Source organism: Mustela lutreola, chromosome 17 (assembly GCF_030435805.1).
Source record: "Mustela lutreola isolate mMusLut2 chromosome 17, mMusLut2.pri, whole genome shotgun sequence".
Taxonomy (NCBI): Eukaryota; Metazoa; Chordata; class Mammalia; order Carnivora; family Mustelidae; genus Mustela; species Mustela lutreola.
In genome coordinates, this window is record NC_081306.1 from 34,468,590 (window position 1) to 34,487,469 (window position 18,880).

Genomic DNA, 18,880 nt, shown 5'->3' on the forward strand with positions numbered 1-18,880 from the left:
GGGGGTTGCCCCACCCATGAACATGGTAAGTGCCACTGGGCTGTTCACTAACATGGTGGGTTTATGTGACTCTCAGCTCAGTAACAAACACATACCTACAGCTCCTGGAGTACATAAACGGCACACTTAGCTTTGCAAACATTTTCTTTCAAAAGGTAAGTTAACAGATAACCCACAGAAGGAGAAAAACTATCTGCAAATACTGGATCCAATGAGGGACTCAAGTCCAGAACATAGAAAGGATCCTGCGTAAACGCTCCTAGCTCCAGAATAGAGAGACGACCTGGTTTTAAAGCTGGTAGAGGGGGGTGCCTGGGGGGCTCAATGGGTTAAGCCTCTGCCTTCAGCTCAGGTTGTGATCTCAGGGTCTTGGGATCAAGCCCCATGTCAGGCTCTCTGCACAGCGGGGATCCCGCTTCCCCCCTCTCTCTCTCTGCCTGCCTTTCTGCCTACTTGTGGTCTCTATTGAATAAATAAATAAAAATATTAAAAAAAAATAAAGCTGGTAAAGGGTCTGAACGGTTATATCTCCGAAGGACACACACAGACGGCCAACAAGCATTGGAAGAGGTGCTCCCCACCGCTCACTGCCTGCGAGACCCAAGTCAAGGCCACAGCAGGGCCCACCCGCAGCTGTGAGGGAGGCTGGAGTCGGAGACCAGCCCATGAAGGGCTGGGGGGACCGGGGCCGTCCTGCAGCGCCAGCGGGCCCACACCCCTGTGCCAGGCAGGCTGGCTCATCCCTACTAGACACAGCCATGCCACGCCGAGCTGGCCCAGGGCAGTTCCCAGCAGCATTATTCACGGCAGTGGAAAACAGAGGACCCATACAGCCACCGCCAGTGAGTGGGGACAGCAGCCGAGCATGGTCTGCCCACACAGCAGGAATTACTGTGTGACAGAAAGGCGTGTGGCTAGGACACCTGCCACCCCGTGGATGAAGCCCAGACACGTGGTGCTTCACAAGCAGGGGGCAGCGACAGGACAGAAAGCACACCTTCCTGCTCCAGCGGGGGCCGGGCGGCAGTCGTGGGGGGCAGGGGGCAGGGCTGGGGGACTCGTCGGGGGAAAATCTTCCTAGATCGGGCAGTGGGGGTGACTGTGCAGCCGTGGTGGGTAGTGAAGCCCCCATCGTACATGGCATACGCCTTCCGCCTCAGTGATGCCATGATGAGTCAAACCGGCCTGGGAGAGCGCAGGCCCATCGAAATACCCTAGAACCCTGAAAACCACAGAGGACCAACAGATGAGACTGCATCAAAGTCAACAAGTTTCCACTGCAAAACCCAGCACGAGCAAAGTCAAAAGACGACCCAGAAACACTGTCTCCTACAACCACCTCAAAGGGTTAAATCCCCAAATATAGAAGAACACGAGAAAGCATAGGGGCCAAGGGCGTGCAGAGAAAGCCACAGACTCTAAAGCATGTCACAAGGTGCTCAGTGTCCTTCAAGACCCAGAAATGCCACATGACGACCCCACAGGGACACAGCCGAGGAGGGACCCAGGGGCCAGTGTTCAGGGATGCTGCAAAGGGTCTCCTGTGGGGGAGGCAGGGAAGCCACTAGGGTGGGGACTGCAGTCACGTGGCCTTGGACCCTGAGCTCCCACGTGCAGGGACAGGCTTCCTGGAGCTGCCTGTGGTCCTGCAGGGACACAGGAGCACCTGCCCGGCGGTCACTGAACCTCCAGGCATCGGGTTGAATAAATCTGCATCCGCGGGGAGGACAGGGACCCCATGTTCAGGGGCACCTCAGGGCTGGCCACCTGGGGGTCCCCCCTTGAGTCACATGCTCCCTGTGTGCACACGGCCTCAGGGAAGCCTCCCGGGGCTCGTCACAGACAAAACAAGGTCTGTCCACACGGTGGACGTCATCCCCTCATAAAAGGAGCGAAGTCCAGATGAGCCAGCACGCCGGCGACCCTGGACGCGGGGAGCTTGGTGAAAGAAGCTGGACCCCGAGGCCCCCCGCTGCCCGATGCCTTCCACAGAAATGCCCACAGTGGGCACATCTTCAGGGATGCAGAGCAGACGAGTGACGGCTAGAGCCACAGGCTCCTTTCTCAGGGTGAAATGTCCTACAGGTGACCTTAGTGACAGCGGCCTGGGAACACACCGAGGGCCGCCAAGTGGTGCGCCGTAGACAGGTGACCTGGGGGCCAACGGCACAGGACACGTCTCACTCCTGCAGGCCGCCCCCTCCCCGCTTGCCCTGTCCCCAAACCCCCCAGTCCCTCCCCCTCCCCCACCCTCACTCCCCACCCATCCCCCTTCACATCCCCATCCCCATCCCTCCCACCGCATCCACCCTCTACCCCCTCCCCTCCCCCACCCTGTGCCTTTACCCCTCTTCCCCTCTGCCTCCCCAGCCCCTCCCTCTCACCCCTGTATCCCTCACCGCCACCACCCACTGCCCCAGAGCACTGGCCCCAGTGAGCAGCCGGGAGCACCTCTGGGGTGTCTGAGCTGGGGGGCCGTGCCGAGGGAACCCAGGGAGCAGCAGGACTGCAGGGTCTCCCCCCAACCGGCCGCGGCCCCCTCTTCGCAGACCCATACCTCCACTTGGGCCTCCTCCCAGGCATCCAGACGGATGGACTTCACCTTGCTGACCTGGGGAATGTTCCGGTGGATCCCAGAGCAGCTCAGACAGATGAACACCCCCAGGGTGTAGGAAGCCCAGTCGGGATCTGGAAGACAAAGGCCAGATGCTCAGGGAGGCTCCGTTCCAGGGAATGAGGTACAGCCAGGGCTCTCTCTGGCCTCAGTGTCCCCATCTGTGCCGAGGGGGGCTGGCAAGGAGATCCCGGAGGCTGACGGGCTCGGGTCCCACACGAGGACCCTCCCGTCTGCCAGCTCCGCAGACACGCTGGTGGACAACCCGTGGCCGTGGGAGACGTGCTAGACGATGCCACATGGTTGGCGCCTCAAGGCATGACAGGGACACTGGCTTGGCCATGCACTTGGACACACCCGGACATCTCACTCAACCGCAAAAAGCATTGGGAACCTGTGTGCGCAGCAACGTGCCGGTGTAGATGGCTGCGTGGCCCACCCCGGGTCCAGGACAGGGGGAAGCATGCTGGCGATTTTTCCCATTGACCTGGGCTAGCGGTGGAACATGGCACGCCCCGTGCTGGTAACCGAGTGTGGGGCTGGGGGCTGAAGGAGCGAAGCACCTTCCACTCGTAAGAAAAGCTTCTCCTGCCTCGGGCTGGTTTCAACCCAGAGGCCAGGAACCCGAGGCCTCTCCTCAAACACCAAAGGCTGGCCCACAGGTCCCACCACTGTGCGAGAGGCCTGTCACAGGGCATATGCCTGTCTGGGTGTGCCTGTGTGTGTGCTAGAGGCGTGTCACAGGGTGTGTGCCCATGTGTGTGTGCATAGGTGTTAGGGGCTGGGCACCAGGCACTCTTGCTTTCGAGAGCTCTGGCCCTAGGCCCCTGGCCCTGGCCTTGCAGTGGCCCCAGGGCACCGGCACATGCCTTGGGCCCCAGCCTCCCTCCCTCCCTGTTTGAGGAGACAAGGGAGGGCTTGCTGTGAGATCCGAGAGGGACACGGGGGCCGGTGAGCACAGGGGTCCTGGTGGCTACAGGCCTTGCTCACTTTCCAGACCTGGCAGCCGAGCACACAGCATCCCTGTCCCCAGCCCCATGACACCCGTGGGGTGTACAACCTGCTCTGGGGTCCAGCAGAGGAAGTGGAGGCCAGGAAGGCAGGTCGCTTCTAAGTGGCCCCCAGAATAGAGAAGTTTCAGGAGAAAAACAGCCACGTCACCGGTGGGCCCCGTGCCGAGCCCCACGGGCCGCCTGTCCGTGGGGGATGGGGACCCTCCCAGCCCTCACCTCGATGCATGTTTAGGGGGTGGGGCGGCTGGTGCAGGGTGGGACTCCTGGTGAGTCTGGGGGGCTGAGGGGAGGAAGTGACCCCACGCACAGATGCAGGCTCCTGCCCAGGAACTTGGAGGCTGGCGCTCTGAGACCCACTGGGGCCCCAGTCCCCGCCTCCACCCTGTGTGGGGTTGGCTGACATCAGCCTTCCACTGGGGCCAGCCCAGGGAGCCCGAGGCCTCGGCCTTGGTTCTGGGGCCTTGCCCTGCTCAGAAGAGCTGTGAGCAGAGGGGCAGGGCCAACCACCGACCCATCCCCTCCACCATCCCGGACATGCCCACCATCCACCCCCACTCCCTGCTGTCCCCCCCCATGGCCCCTCTGCCGGCTCCACCCACACCCACAGGAAGCCAGAGCATCGCATCACATCAGTTTCTGTTTGGGACCTTCCGGGGACTTTTCACCACCTCTCCTGGCTCCTCCCCAGGCACTGCTCCAGCCCCCAACGCCTGGCCGGCCCCTTCCTCTGCGCCACTCTGTGCAAATGTCCCCCTCGCAGGGCCCCAGCCACCAGCTGGAGGCCCCCTCATGCGTCCCCCATTATGATGCCCTTCTCAATTCTTCACACCATCTGCCAGGCTGGTGTAGACCTTCTTTTGCCTGTTAACTGAGCACCGCCTGTCCCGACCCCTAGAATGCAAACAGGTCAGGCACCCAATGTGCTCTGGGCCCCCTCCCAGCAGCCCGGTCCCAGGTGTCTACATGGCCCCTACAGCCATATCCCTGAGCTCCCTCCCACTGGCCCAGGGTGACGATTTGGGGGACACTAAGGGACAGAACAGCACCCTGCTGCCCTGAGCACTGACCCAGGGAGCTATCTTGACCACAGGGCTTGACTGCAGCCAGAACCCAGGCTTCCAACGTACTGAGATTTGCAGGGCAGGGAGGACGAGCAAGCAGGGGACCCCAGAGATGGGGCAGTAGGGGAGATCGGGCGGGGAGAAGGCCACGTGCCCCAGCTCTATGCCTCCCTGAGGGTTGGGTGGGGGTCAGAGAGCCACAGACCAGCCTCCCGCCACAGTGCTCTCGGCAGCACAGACTTACGTGAAGACCCCACACGTGACCCAAGTGTCCACAGGAACCTGGGAGTGTAGAGAACGTGCAGGGAGCACGCAGAGGACACGCCGGGAGCAGGACAAGGGTCCAGGGCTCTGCATGAACCAACCATCCACCTCGATCCCCGACTCTCAGAAGACACATGCCCTGCATTTTGGTATCGTTCTCAAGAAAATGCCTCGCTGCAGCCAAGGGGCACACTAGAGCCCCTGGTACTCCCCCATGCCAGGCCCCTGCCCCATGTAACCCCCGTCCCGCGGCCACAGCCCACCCTCAGCCGCTGGCCTGGATGCCTGGGCGCACCCACCCTCCTTGGGCCCCAGGAGCCACTCCCTCTTCAAGAAAATGCTGTCCCACCAGGAAATGAGCCCCTCCTCTGGTCCGGGGAACGTGAGCAGGAAAGACCCATGTGGGCTGGCTGGGCTGGGGCTCTGGGCCGCTCCCACCCTTTCCCTGGCACTGCTGCCCTGGGAGAACGGGCCCTTCCAGCAGTGAGCCACCAGCAGGAGCAGCCAGACATGGAGCCGGGGGCCCAAGCAGCAGATCCCCAGCAGAAAAATCACACTGGGGCAGGGCAGCAGGCATCCTCCCAAAGCCAGACTGGGGGCCTGTGGTTCCTTCCCCGTTCACACTCACAGGAGAAATGCCTGGGCACCACCCCCACCCCCGGCCGGCCACACTGGCCGCTCACCAGGGAGGACCCCATAGTCCCTGTCACACACGCTCCAGAGCTGAGCAGACTGCCCCCTGAGCCGGGCGGGCTGGGTCCACCCCCACCCCACTCTTCCGAGCTGTGTGTCCCAAAGCAAATGACTTCACTGCACTGTGTCTCAGTTCCTCCTCTGCACAGTGGACAGACTCCATCAAGGACACTGAGACCACTCATACACGGACCGCAGCGGGAGCGGCCCGGAACACGCAATGCTCGGTTACTGCCGATCTTCCCAGGGCGGCACATATGGCCTGACCCGCTTCAGATGCTCACTTCCCCAGCCCTCCCAGAGCACGGGGCTGTGGCAGAGACCACTGGGGCTCACCTGCGTCTGTTTCCCCTCCTCCCCGGGGTCACAGTACATGCACGACACTCCCCAGCCTCATGGAAGTCGGCGTGGCCGTGATTCTGGCCTGCGGAATGGGATCAGAGGGACCTGTGGCCCTCCAGGCCTGGCCGATGGCCATCACCCACCCATGGTATTCCGTGCCCCCATCCTTGGCTGACAGGTGGGGGTGGGGAGACTCTGGCAGGGGTCAGGATGGAGGCCTGAGTCACGCTCTGGAGCAGAGAGGTTCCAGAGAATAGGGACCAGGTCCCTCTGGAAAGCACTGGGTTCTGAGCAAAGAGAAAGAGCAGTCTCTGAGCTGTGGGGCCGTTACAGCCGCCGGCCTGGCTAACAGTCTGTCCCCCGTTCACTGTGGGTGTCTCCAGGACCCAATGCAGTATCTAGGCAGAACCAGGGGCTCAAGTGCTCGTGATGCAAGCAGCCCTACGCCTGTCTTCCCCGGAAACCGCCACCAAAGCTGCTCAGTCAACAGCTGTGCACAGAAGGCCCGGCAGGCACGGAGTCTTGGGCACGCAGCAGCCCTTCTGGGCCTCACTCTGCTCCTCTGCGAGATGGGACAATAATGGTGACATGCAGAATGAGCCCAACTGAGAAAGTGACTAGGGTGCAGGAGAGACCCCACTTCCCACCACTCGCTAACATCCGCTCTGAGTGTGAACCCCCAGCCGGGGCCTCTCTCCTCACAGCCTTCCCTGACTTGCGTGGGAATTCTGAGACGGGCTGAACCAAGACCACCAAACACTCCCGCTCAGCTGCCCCCCATCCTTAGGCACAGGCTCTGGGACAAGGTGGTCTTTGTGCTGGAAGACGTTTCCCGAGCACGCCGGCAGGGATTGGCAAACCGTGGCTCTCAGGCCTATTTCGGTAAATAAAGTTTTATTGGCACACGGCGAAGATGCCCATCATGGATGTCTTGGTCTGGGGCTGCTTCTGCGACAGGATGGCAGAGTTGGGTGGCTGTGACAGAGGAGGTGTGGACAGCAGAGCTTGGAATGTCTACTTTCTGGTCCTTTAAGAAAACATTTGCCAAGCCTTGTGTTAGAGGAAAGAAGGGAGAGACAGATGCGAGCCCCAGGGAGGCAGGGGGTCAGGGGAGGCAGGGCACAGCACCGGCTAATACTCATCTGACAACAGGGCTCCTAGGCCGAAGGAGGCGCTCTAACCCGCCCTGGCATTGGCATCCTGCAGCTGCCCCGGGACCCGCCCACCCACCCAGCCTGGGTGCAGGGGCACAGGCACACGTGCCCGCAACCATGACTCAAGAGGCAGCTTCCAAGGAGGGCTCGAGGAAGCCTGAACTTAAGAAACAGAGACACTAGGGGTGCCTGGGTGGGTTAAGCCGTGACCTTCGGCTCAGGTCATGATCTCAGAGTCCCGGGATCCATCCCTGCATTGGGCTCTCTGCTCAGCAGGGAGCCTGCTTCCTCCTCTCTCTCTGCTTGCCTCTCTGCCTACTTGTGATCTCTCTCTGTCAAATAAATAAAATAAAATAAAATAAAGAAACGGAGACACTAGAGGACACCAAGTTATCGCGTGTGCCTTTTTAAAGAAGCTCTGGGGATGGAAGGCTGCTCCGCACCCAGGGAAAGGGCTAAAATGTGTGCAGGACCGATGCACAGTGACAAGGACAGGGCAGCTGGGCTCCCCAGCGGCGTGCGCACCGGTCTAAGTGGGTTCGACTCACTTTGGAAAAGAAAACAGTGTGGCGGTTGCTCACCTAATTAAATATCTCTCTCCTGTCCACCAGCAGTTCTACTCGGTATTTAGCAAAGTGAAATGAAAACATGCCCACAAGGAGACCTGCGTTCCCAGTAATCTACAAGGAAGAGAACAACCATGACCAACAGCGACTGGTACCAGGAATGCCAAGTTGGCTTCACATCTGAACACCGATCAGTGCAAATTATCGTATTTACAGATTAAAGAAGAAAAACCATAGGACTGGGTGAATAGATCAGAACAAGCATGTGATAAAATACACCATCTTGGTAAAAATTCTCAGAAAACTAGGAGTAGAGGAGGACTTTCCCAACTTGGCAGACAGCATCCACGGAACGGCTGGCGCCGTGCGCACTGGAGGAAGACTGAGCACTTTCCCCTAAAATCAGGACCAAGGCAGGAACGTCTGTCCTGAGTGAGTATTTCTATTCAGAACTGGACTGGAGATTCTAGTCAGGGCGCTAAGGCAATAGGAGAAATAAAAAGCTTCCAGATTGGAAAAGAAGAAATAAAACCTCTTTTATTTATACACAACATGATCATCAATGTACAAAGTCTGAAGGCTTGTACAGACACACTACTAGAACCAGTAGGGCTGCAGGACGTAAGATAAGTAGCAACGATGATTCGTATTTCTCAGCAACAAGCAGCTGGAAACCGAACCGTTTACGTTCTGGAGATTGCCGACCAACAACGAGAATGTTTGAAATGCTATTGAACTGTATACTTAAAAGAGAGTGAAATAGAAAGTTCCACGTTATATGTGCTTTGCTACAGTGAAAAGTTAACCGCACCATTTATAATTGCATTAAAAAAAATGAAATACCTCAGGTAAGTACACAAACAGCACAATGACCACGACAAGGTCTCAGACACCCTAAATATGTTGTGAAAGACAGAGGACTCTCGTGGGTTGGAAGACTTGGTATCATTAAGTTATCAATTGTCTCCAAATTAATCTACAGGTTCGATGTAATGCCGATCAGAATTCCGGCAGGATTTTTACAATATAAATTAACAAACTGATTCTAAAATTCGTATGCAAATGCAGAGGACCCAGAGTAGCCAAAATGACTTTGGACAAAAACAGAGGACTAACACTGCTTCGTTTTAGGATTTATCGTAAAGTTAGAGTTATCGTCAGTATCAGCACAGAAACAGATCCATGGCACAGGATAGAAAGCCCAGACGTAGACCCACACGGGTTCCTGACGAAGATGTAAAGGCAGTTTAGTGGAGAAAGAACCGTCATCAGTTAGATGTCAGAAACCCGCAGCTTCTATCCACGCCTCCTGCCATACACAAACGTAATATACAAAGAGAATACATAGAAAGTCATTCAAAATGCATTGTCATGCTAAATGCAAAACCCAAAGCTGTAAACGTTCTAAAAGAAATCTGACTTTGGGTTAGGCAAAGACTTTTTGGGTCACAGAAAAACATAAAACAGAATCAAATAAACAAATAAAGAAGATAGCTTCATCAGAATTTTGAGACAAGATCTGCTCTTGGAAGGACGCTCTTGGAGACGAGTTACACCAGCAGAAACGTTGCAGATCACGTATCTGATAGAGGACATGTGTCCAAAGGGCGCGAAGGACCATTCCAACTGGGTAAGAACACGGCCCTCTCAGAGACAAGAAGAGGCGGAGGGAAATCTGTCTGCTGGAGCAGGGACACAGGGCGCGTGGCGGCGAAGGCCCCGTGCTCTCCTCCCAGCTCCCTGGCACTCCTGGAAGGGGTGCATTTTGTTGTGTGTAAATCACACCACCAGAAGGGTGAATCTAAGAAAGCAGTGACTGTTTCCAGGGCCCCAGGCTTCCCCCAGAGCCTGGAGGAGCGAAAAACTCAGGGCCTCTGACCCCGGGGCCCCGTGCTCTGTGGGGTTGGCAGGAACCTGCCTCCTCTGAGAGATACGCTCTCTCTCTCCCAGACCCACAGCCACACTCTCCCAAAGGCTACGTCCAGTGGGCACCTGGGGGCCTTGTCGGCTGATTTGGGGGCCTGGCCTTGGAGAAGGAAGCAGGAAAGTCCTGGGCACCCTCCAGAGCCTCCCTGGCCATCCCGTCCCCCCGGGGGCTAAAGCCTGAGCACCTCGGCTCACCTGGTCCCACAGCTCCAGCCAAGGCCAAGCCTGCCCTTAGTGCCGTTGCACAGAATGAGGCAAATAAGGCCCAGAGAAGGTCAGACACTTGCCTGAGGTCACCCAGTGGCAGACTGGAGCAGACCAGCACTGGTCTCCCAGAGCCCACCACCACCGACCCTGAACTACCTTCCTTCACAGGTGTGACACAGGCAGGTGCCAGACAGGGGAGGGAAGATGAATCCTGTGGGTGGAAGCAGTGTCCCCCGCTGGGCCATCTGGCCAGGTCTACAGGCAAGACCACTGCTCACAGGAGGTCATGGGGATTGCCGGCTGCTGGTAGGGCTCCCCAGTGCCCGTTGACACCTGATTAGGCTCTGAGCCTTCCAGTGGAAGAGGAAGGGACGTCTTTATCCTGTTCCACATTGCACCAAGGCGAAGGCCACCAGGAGAGGCATGTGCTTGGGAGGCACCAGCGGGCGGGGGCTGGGCTGGCTCATGCAAGCGGGACGCTGTGACCTTGTGCACCCACTGTGGTTCCCATGAACCTCAGGCTAATGGTCACACTACGTTTGGTCTGGGTGCCCCTGCCTAGCAGAGATCCTCCACAAGTGGTCACCTCTCTGGAATCACATGGGACACAGCTGGCCCCACACACACCCTCACCTGTCACAGGGCAGCCCCAGCACCCCTGTAGGAATCAGGGGCGGGAGCAGGAGCTTCCCTTCCTGAAGGGTGCCTGCTTTTCATGGAGGAGCCAGGACTGCTTGGGATCCAAGCCCCGCTGTCCTCCCTAAGAAAGGCTCCGGGAAGAATCTCAGGAGGGTCTGGACTCCGGAGCGGATCGGGGTGCACACTCGGGTGGTGGAGGGACACAGCCGGCCAGACGGAGGCTGGCGGGAGGTCCCAAGTGAGGACGGACAGGGCTGCACCTGTGGCTTCTTCTCGGACTGCCGGAGCTCAGCTGGGTCCGCCCGCTTGCGTGCACACCCACAGCCCCGCATCGGAGCCTGGAGAGACGCTCCAGGCATGAGGGGTCTGCATGGCTACATACCCTTACACGCCCAAGCTCAGAGCCCCTCCAGGGTGGGAGGGCGGTGGGTGGGGGTATCCCGACACCAGGACCCCCAGCCCCAGGCAGCAGGGCCCCCATGCTACTCCAGGCTCTGCTCTGGCCGCACCCCCTCCCCACAGTGCAGGGAGCCGTCCCAAGCCTGCCCATCCTCTCTCTGGGCACCAGAGGATCCCATCTTGGCGATTCCTCACCCAGTGGCCTGGAGTGGACCTCCAGGGCCTGTGACCCCCAGCACAGACCACACCCCAGGGCATGTGCTGGTCTGGGGGAGGCAGACAGAGGTGATGCCGACAGAGGCAGGGGTGGCAGAGAGGGGCCAGGCATGAGACCGCATCTCTACTCCTGCCCAGCCCCAGAACCACACCAATGATACTGGGCTGCCCCGCACACCTCCAGGCCACAGCCCCACCCTCCGTGCAGTGGGTGACATCACACCTGCCAGCCGGGACAGACTCTGACCCAGGCCGCCAGCCTTCTCCCAGCTCCTCCCAGACACCCCTGCCTCCTCCTCCCCACTCCCTTGCCCTCTCCCAGGGAGTGCAGAGGTGACCCAGCCCCTCACCATTTCCAGGAGCAGAGAGAGGCATCTGGGCAGGTGAGACACATCCTGGGGCCAGGCTGGGCTGAGCAGGCAATGTCACCCCCAACCAAGGCCCCACAGGGAGGAGGGAGCACTCCTGGAAGCATGGGTCTGGCAGGGGTCTGGCAGGGCCCTGCGGCCGGCTCCTGAGAACTCTGCCCATCCCACACCGAGGCCAGGAGGGAGGAGGGCACAGGTGCGGGGTGGGGGGGAGGAGGGTGTTTGCTTCCACACCTCGCACACTGCAAGGAGTCACCAAAGAGGGGGACCATCCACAGATCTATGGGGCAGGGGCTTGGTGAGCCCCTGAAGGAGGTCCCTCTCCCCCCAGACTTCCCTCCTGACCCTCCCCTCCCGCCTGCTTCTGGCACATTCTGTGTCCTCCCTGGAATACCCTCTTCAGGGCACCTGCTGCCAGATTTCGGAGCCCATCTCCTGACCCCATGGCCCCGGCATCCTCTGCACCTCCCACCCCAACACAGACTCCAGTGGCCTGCAGGTGAGGCACCGGGTCCTTCCTGGGCTGGGCAGTGTGTACCGGCCCGCCCATCCCATGGCGTTCCTGCTGCCCACCGCCAGGCTCTGGACCACCCCTCCCCATCTCATCTCCTGGTTGCAAAAACCGTACTTGGGAGCTGAGCACTATACTGGGAATGTTCTAAAAGCCACTGGACTCTGCTGGGTTTTGAGGGTCAATTTAATGTTATGTGAATTTCACTTCAGGGAATAAAAAAAAAGTAATAAAAATATGCACATCATCAGTTATTGGCTACTTGCTGTCTACCTCCGGCCACTTTCTCCAAAACATTCCTCAAGCTCGAGTCTCTGCCCGCGGTCTGTAGCATCTTCTCACTTGCAGCCCCTCACACCAGCTCCCGGTCTCCCTTCGTCCTAGGCTCTAAACCAGAGTGTCCCCGTCTCTTCTTGCCCGGCACCGCACACCCCATGTCCCAGCACATCTTGCTCCCTAAATTGCAAAACATATCCAGGACTGGACTTCTCACTGTACCCCTGCCAGCATGCTAGACTGAGCCACTGTCCCCTCTCATCTGGATGACTCAGAGACCCCTAATGGTCTCCCAGCATCCACCTCACCTCTGCCGGCCCAGGACCCACCCTGACAGCATGCACAAAGGCTCTGCGTGTGCCACGCTGCTGGTGAGCCTGTCCCCCACTCTCCTCTCTGGACATACTCGCTTCCTTGCTTCTCCCTTGAGCACACAAAGCTCACGGCTCACAGTGACGGGGGTCATTGCACCTGCTTTGCCCACCCCTCTTCCGGAGGAGCTGTCTCCCCTCCTCTGCGGAGAATTCTGGATAAGCCCAGCACCAAAAACCCCAGGGTCTTCTCACCCACCTATCCCACATCCCCTTCTGGTGACATCTCCCTGCTCAGGGAGCCCCAGACCTAACCACACCCCAGGACCACACCCTAGTCGTGGCCACTGCCAGTAAACTCACACTTGCCCCCTCAGTACCTACGCTCACCCACGGTCTGCTCTGATACCAGGGACCACTAGTCCACGCCCGTCTCCTTCCACAGCACCTTGTCTTCTCTGCCCTCCCCCATCACACCGTGTGCAACCTATCCCTCCACCAAAGCCTGTGCCCAAAGAGCTGAATGTTCTAGAGAAAGACACAGGACCTTGTAGAAGGAGCTCGGGTTAATCTGGGACCAGGGGAAGGGTGGATGGGTACTTGCCAGTGTCAGCTCCTAGCTCGGGACCAGCTACCTCTGGGTCCCCGGTCCCAGGCAGGCAGATGTGCAATGCTCCTGAAGAAACCACACACAGCTGGCAAGAGCCAGGATGGGCAGCGAGGACCCTGTCCTCCAGGTATCAGGTTTGTGCTCTGCTCACAGATTGCTGCCAGTGCCCAGGAGGGAGGCAGCCACTCCCCTCCAGCTCAAGTGACTTCCAAGGATCTAAAGGCCTGGGCCCCCCACCCTTGGAAGCCAGGCATTAAAGACTAGGGCACTCAAGACAGCTGCACATATGGGAAACATTTACGAATGACCACAGAAAAGCTTAGAAAAGACCAGAGAAGGGGCATCTGGGCAGCTCAGTTGGCTGAGCCTTCACCTCTTGATTTCAGCTCAGGTCATGATCTCAGGGTCGTGGGATCAAACCCTGTGCCGGGCTCCACACTCAGCGCACGGTCTGCTTGAGATTTTCTCTCTCCCTCTGCCCCTCCCGCTCATGTGCTCTCACTCTAAAATAAATAAATAAATAAGGGGAGAAAAGACCCAAGAAGACATTAAGTTTACACCTCAGGCTGATCCCTGGCAAGTAGTCCACAACAATGACAACAAAACAAAGACACCGACTAAGCCAGCAAGCCCTGGGAAGAGGGGAGAATCTGATTTCCAAGTTTCCACATTATTAGTTTCAAATGTCGAACAAAAACAACCCCGAGGCATACAGAGAAAGAGAAAAGCATGGCCATTCAAAGGAACAGAAGAACAGAATCTGTCCCCGACAAGGACTTAGTGGCAGATATTATTACACAGATGTTCACAAAAGTTGTAAATATGCTTGAAGAACAAATGCCATATGGGAAGAAAGTCAAGAAAACCATGTACAGACAAAGGAGAAATAGGAATAAAGACAGAAAATCTACGCTACAAAGAAACCAGAAAAAAACTTCTGGATGTTAAAGCACAGTAACTGAAGTAGAAAGTCTACCAGAGGGATTCAAAGGCAGATCTGAGCAGCCAGGAGAAAGAATCAGTGACCTTGAAGACAGGACAATGGAAGTTACGGAAGCCGAGGAGCAGGCAGAAAAGATGGAAGAAAAGTGAACAGAACGTAAGGAGCCAAGTGACGTGCGTGGGACACACGGGGGAAGTGAGAGAGGAAGGAACAGGGAGAAGATATGAAGAAATCACAGTGTGAGGAGACGGGAGTGCAAAACTCTATGAGGCCACGTGAACACCAAGAGGCCACATGGCAAGGAAAATGACGGTTCAGCATCCAAAACCCAGACCTAAGGATCACAAAGGCAGCAGGAGGAAAGCCACTTGTGATGGTTTCCACAAGATGTGATTTCACAAGAGATCCTCAAATAGATGAGAAGCAGATTTCTCATCAGAAACTTCAGAGGCCAGAAGAGAGTTGGCTGATATGTGCCAAGTGCTCAGAGGAGAAAAACTGTCAACCAGGAATCCTATTTCTGGCAAAACTGTCCTTCAGATGTGAGGGAGAAATCGAGATGTTCCCAGAAAAACAAGAGTTGAGGGAGTCTGTGACCAGAGCTGCAGCGCCACAAAGCCACGCGGAGAAACGATGATCCCAGGAAAGGTAAATACATGGCCAACGACGACAGCTAGTGCCACTATAACAGCGGTCATGTGGCGTTCGATGGTATTGAAACAGTGGTTTTCGGGTGCCTGGGTGGCTCAGTGGGTTAAAGCCTCTGCCTTCGGCTCAGGTCATGATCTCGGGGTCCTGGGATCGAGCCCTACATCGGGCTATGTGCTCAGCAGGGAGCCTGCTTCCCTTTCTCCCTCTCTGCCTCTCTGCCTACTTGGGATCTCAGTCAAATAAATAAATAAAATCTTTAAAACAAATAAAATAAAACAGTGGTTTTATACACGATACAAGAGACTGACTCATTTGATTAAAAAAAATTATTAACGTAAAACTTAGTACTACTATAACTTTGGTATTTAACTCCAGATTTTGTTTTCTACATAACTTAAGAGACTAATGCATTTAAAATAATTATTATTTATGGGGCACCTGGCTGGCTCAGTCAGGGAAGCATGTCACTCTTGATTTCAGTTGGGTGGAGAGATTACTTCATAAAAAATGAATTAATGAATAAACAAATAAATGAATGAATGAATGAATTATATGTCTTGGGGCACACAGTGTGTACAGATGAAACACTGGGACACTGACCACCGAAAGGGGGTTGTGCAGACAGCTGTGCAGGGGCAGGGTTTCTGCACGTTACTGAAGTTAAACTACTATAAATTCGATTTAGAAGGTTATAAATTTAGGATGTTAAATGTAATCCCCATGGCAACCAGGAAGAAAAGAGCTACAGAAAATACACAAAAGGAAATCAGGAGGGAATTCAAACATTGCACATGAACTAAACACAGAAGACACCAGGATTCCAGCAAACAAGGGAGAAGAAGCTGCAGGCCACACACACACACAGGGCACAAGCCGGGGGGAGACCCTCTTTACCAGCGCTCACATTACAGGAAGCTCCCCGGTCAGCAGAGAACGGTGGATGGACAGAAACACAAGGTGCCACCACTGGCCTCCCTGAGAGACTCGGCTGGGATCTGAAGACACGGCGGCTTGAAAGTCAAAGGGACGGGAAAGGACACTGCGCGTGGACAGCCAGCAGGAGGGAGCTGGAGTGGCTGCATGGACAGCAGACAGACGGACTGAGTCAGGAAAAGGCACAAGGGACGAAGGAGAACAATCTATGTGAGTAAAAGCCTCGATACAGCAAGAAGATCTCGTGATTCCGTGTATGCGCCGAATGACAGACCATCAAAGCAGAGGAAGCAAAACTCGGTGGGATAAGAAGGAGACCTCGCCAGCCACCGCGATGCTGCCCTCACAGTGACGGACAGAAACATCCGGCAGGGGTGAGGAACAGAGGACGTCACACAACAGCCAAACAGATCCCACCCGACGCCCCACCCGACCGGGACGGCACACGCATTCCTCCCTCGTGCCCACCGGGCGTCATGCTGCTGTGCAGGACCCACCAGGCGTGAGGTCGCAGAGAAGTGCAGATCGATTGTAAGAGGTAGATTTCGCATGCAGCATCGTCAATGGCCACAACAGGGTGCAGTTAGAAGTCAACACAAAGAAAACGGGAACGTTCCCAACGTGGCCGAAACGTGATACACTTTTAAACAACCAGTGGATGGAGGAAGAAATCACAAGGGAAATTAGAGGCGAAATGGAATCAGAGGAAGGGAAACAAACCACGACACCAGAACATGGACGCAGCGCCGGTGGTGCTAACGGGGACCTCTGCAGCTCTCAGTGCTGACGTCACAAAACACGAACGATGTCAACCCAACCACCGAACTCACGACTACTCACGACTGAGGAAACCAGACAAAGAACAAACAAGCCTAAAGCTGCCAGAAGGGAGGAAGGCATAAAGATCAGAGCAGAGATCAATGAAATAGAGAAAAGAGAACCAAGAGAGAAAATAATGAAAGCGAGAGTTGCTTCTTCGAGAAGATCAGTGAATCGGCAAACCTTGAGCTGGACGGACTAAGAAATTGACTCAAGTCACGACAATCGGACACAAGGCTGGGGACGCTGCTGCCAGAAATGAAAAGGTCTAGGAGAGCCTGCCGGGATCCGCCATGCACCGACAACGGGGTCACCTCAGTGAAGTGGACACGTTCCTGGAAACGGAAAACCCACCAGGACCAAATCACGAAGAAGTGGACCGTCCAAATGGGCCTCTGAACCAGTAAGGAGACTGGATCCGTCATCAAAACTTCCCAACAAAGAACAGCCACGCCCTGACGGCTTTCCTGGGGAGTTCTACTAAACCCTTAATGACCAACACCGTCCTTCCCAAACTTTTCCAAAATAATCAAGGGGGAGGGAGCGCTTCCCAATTCATCCAACGTGGCCAGTAGAACCTCAGAAATGCTACGAAAAAAAATCACAGACCAGTGATTCCTGTGAACACGGAGGCTACACCCTCAACGGACCTCTGGAAAGCGGGACTCGGCAGCACAGCGAGGACAACACACCACAACGAGTGGCTTTACTCGTGGAATGCACAGAGGGCCCCTCTGAAAACCCGCTAGCGTGACGCCCCATGCCAGCACAACGAGGGGAAGCCCACATGATTGTCCATCTATACTGATGCAGGAACAGCGCTGGACTAAACCCGATGCTCGCATATAAGCACTCAGCAAACCGGGAATAGGAGGCGCGACCTCCACGCACTGACCGCCGTCTCGGAAACCCCCCGGCCAACGTGATCCTCGACGGTGAAGGACTGAGAGCTCCTCCTCGAGGAGCGGGAACGAGGGGAGGGCGCCCGCCCTCACCACCTCCGTCCCACACAGTCCTGGAAAACTCCGGCCGGGGCCACCGGGCACGAGAACGAAGGAAGAGGCATCTACAGCGGAAAGGAAGGAGCAACACGATCTGTCTGCGTAGGACATGGTCTCATATGCAGAGAACCCGAACACTCCAGGAAGGAGCTGTCGGAATAAGGGAATCCGTCAAAGGAAGGGGGCACAAAGTCAGCACGTGAAGACACACCACGTTTTTATTATTTACTTATTTTTAAAGTAACCTCTACACCAAACATGGGGCTCTCACTCAGCACCCTGAGATCCAGAGCCAGATGCAGTACTGACTGAGTCAGCCAGGGGCTGCAGCCAGTTGCATTTTTATACAGAAGGAATAATCTGAAGGTAAATTGCAAGAACAAATCAACTTACGAGAGCATCAAAGACAGTAAAATCCTCAAGAAATAACCAAGTAGGCTAAAAAAAAAAAAAAAACAAAACCTGTCTCATGAAAAGTATAAAATGTTCTGGAAAGAAACCAAAGACATAAATACATGGAAACATACCCCATGTTATGGATTGGAAGACTTGATACTGTCAGAATGTCAGTGTTACCCAAAGCAAATCTACAGACTCAGTGCAATCCCTACCAAAATCCCAATGACATAGTTTGCAGAAATGGAAAGTCCATCCTAAAATTCACACAGAATCTCTAGGGACCCTGGAGAGCCAAAACAATCTGGAGAAAGAACAAAGCTGGAAGATTTGCACCTCATGACTCAAAATCCAACACTAAACTGCAGGCAGGGGCACCTGAGTGGCTCAGTGGGTTAAAGCCTCTGCCTTCGGCTCAGGTCGTGATCCCAGGGTCCTGGGTTTGAGCCCTGCATTGGGCTCTCTGCTCAGCGGGGAGCCTGCCTCCCCCCTACCCCTGCCTGCCTCTCTGCCTACTTGTGATCTCTGTCAAATAAATAAATAAAATCTCAAAAAACAAATAAACTGCAGGCATCCAAACAGCGTGACACTGGCATGAACAACAGACATATAGACCCACGGAACAGAACAAGCCAGGAAATTAACCTCTGCATTGTTGCAAAGATGACAGTTGACAAGAACGCTAAGACCATCCAATGGGGAAAAGACAGGGTTTTCGAGAAGCAGTGCTGGGAAGATGCCACATGCAAAAGAATGAGGCTGGATCCTCCCCCAACAGCATATACAAAAATTAACTCAAAAATGGATCAAGAGGGGCGCCTGGGTGGCTCAGTGGGTTAGGCCACTGCCTTTGGCTCAGGTCATGATCTCAGGGTCCTGGGATCGAGTCCCGCATCGGGCTCTCTGCTCAGCAGGGAGCCTGCTTCCTCCTCTCTCTCTCTGCCTGCCTCTCTGCCTACTTGTAACC

At 55.9% G+C, this 18,880-nt stretch overlaps 1 protein-coding gene across 1 annotated transcript in view; it reads right to left on the minus strand.

Annotated features, from left to right (window-relative positions):
* ADAP1 (ArfGAP with dual PH domains 1) overlaps positions 1-18,880 on the minus strand; it is a 48,982-nt gene that overhangs the window by 21,229 nt on the left and 8,873 nt on the right. Inside the window, exon 2 of the mRNA XM_059153834.1 lies at positions 2,558-2,688. Within this exon, the coding sequence (XP_059009817.1) occupies positions 2,558-2,688 (131 nt within the window). The remainder of the gene's footprint in view (positions 1-2,557; positions 2,689-18,880) is intronic.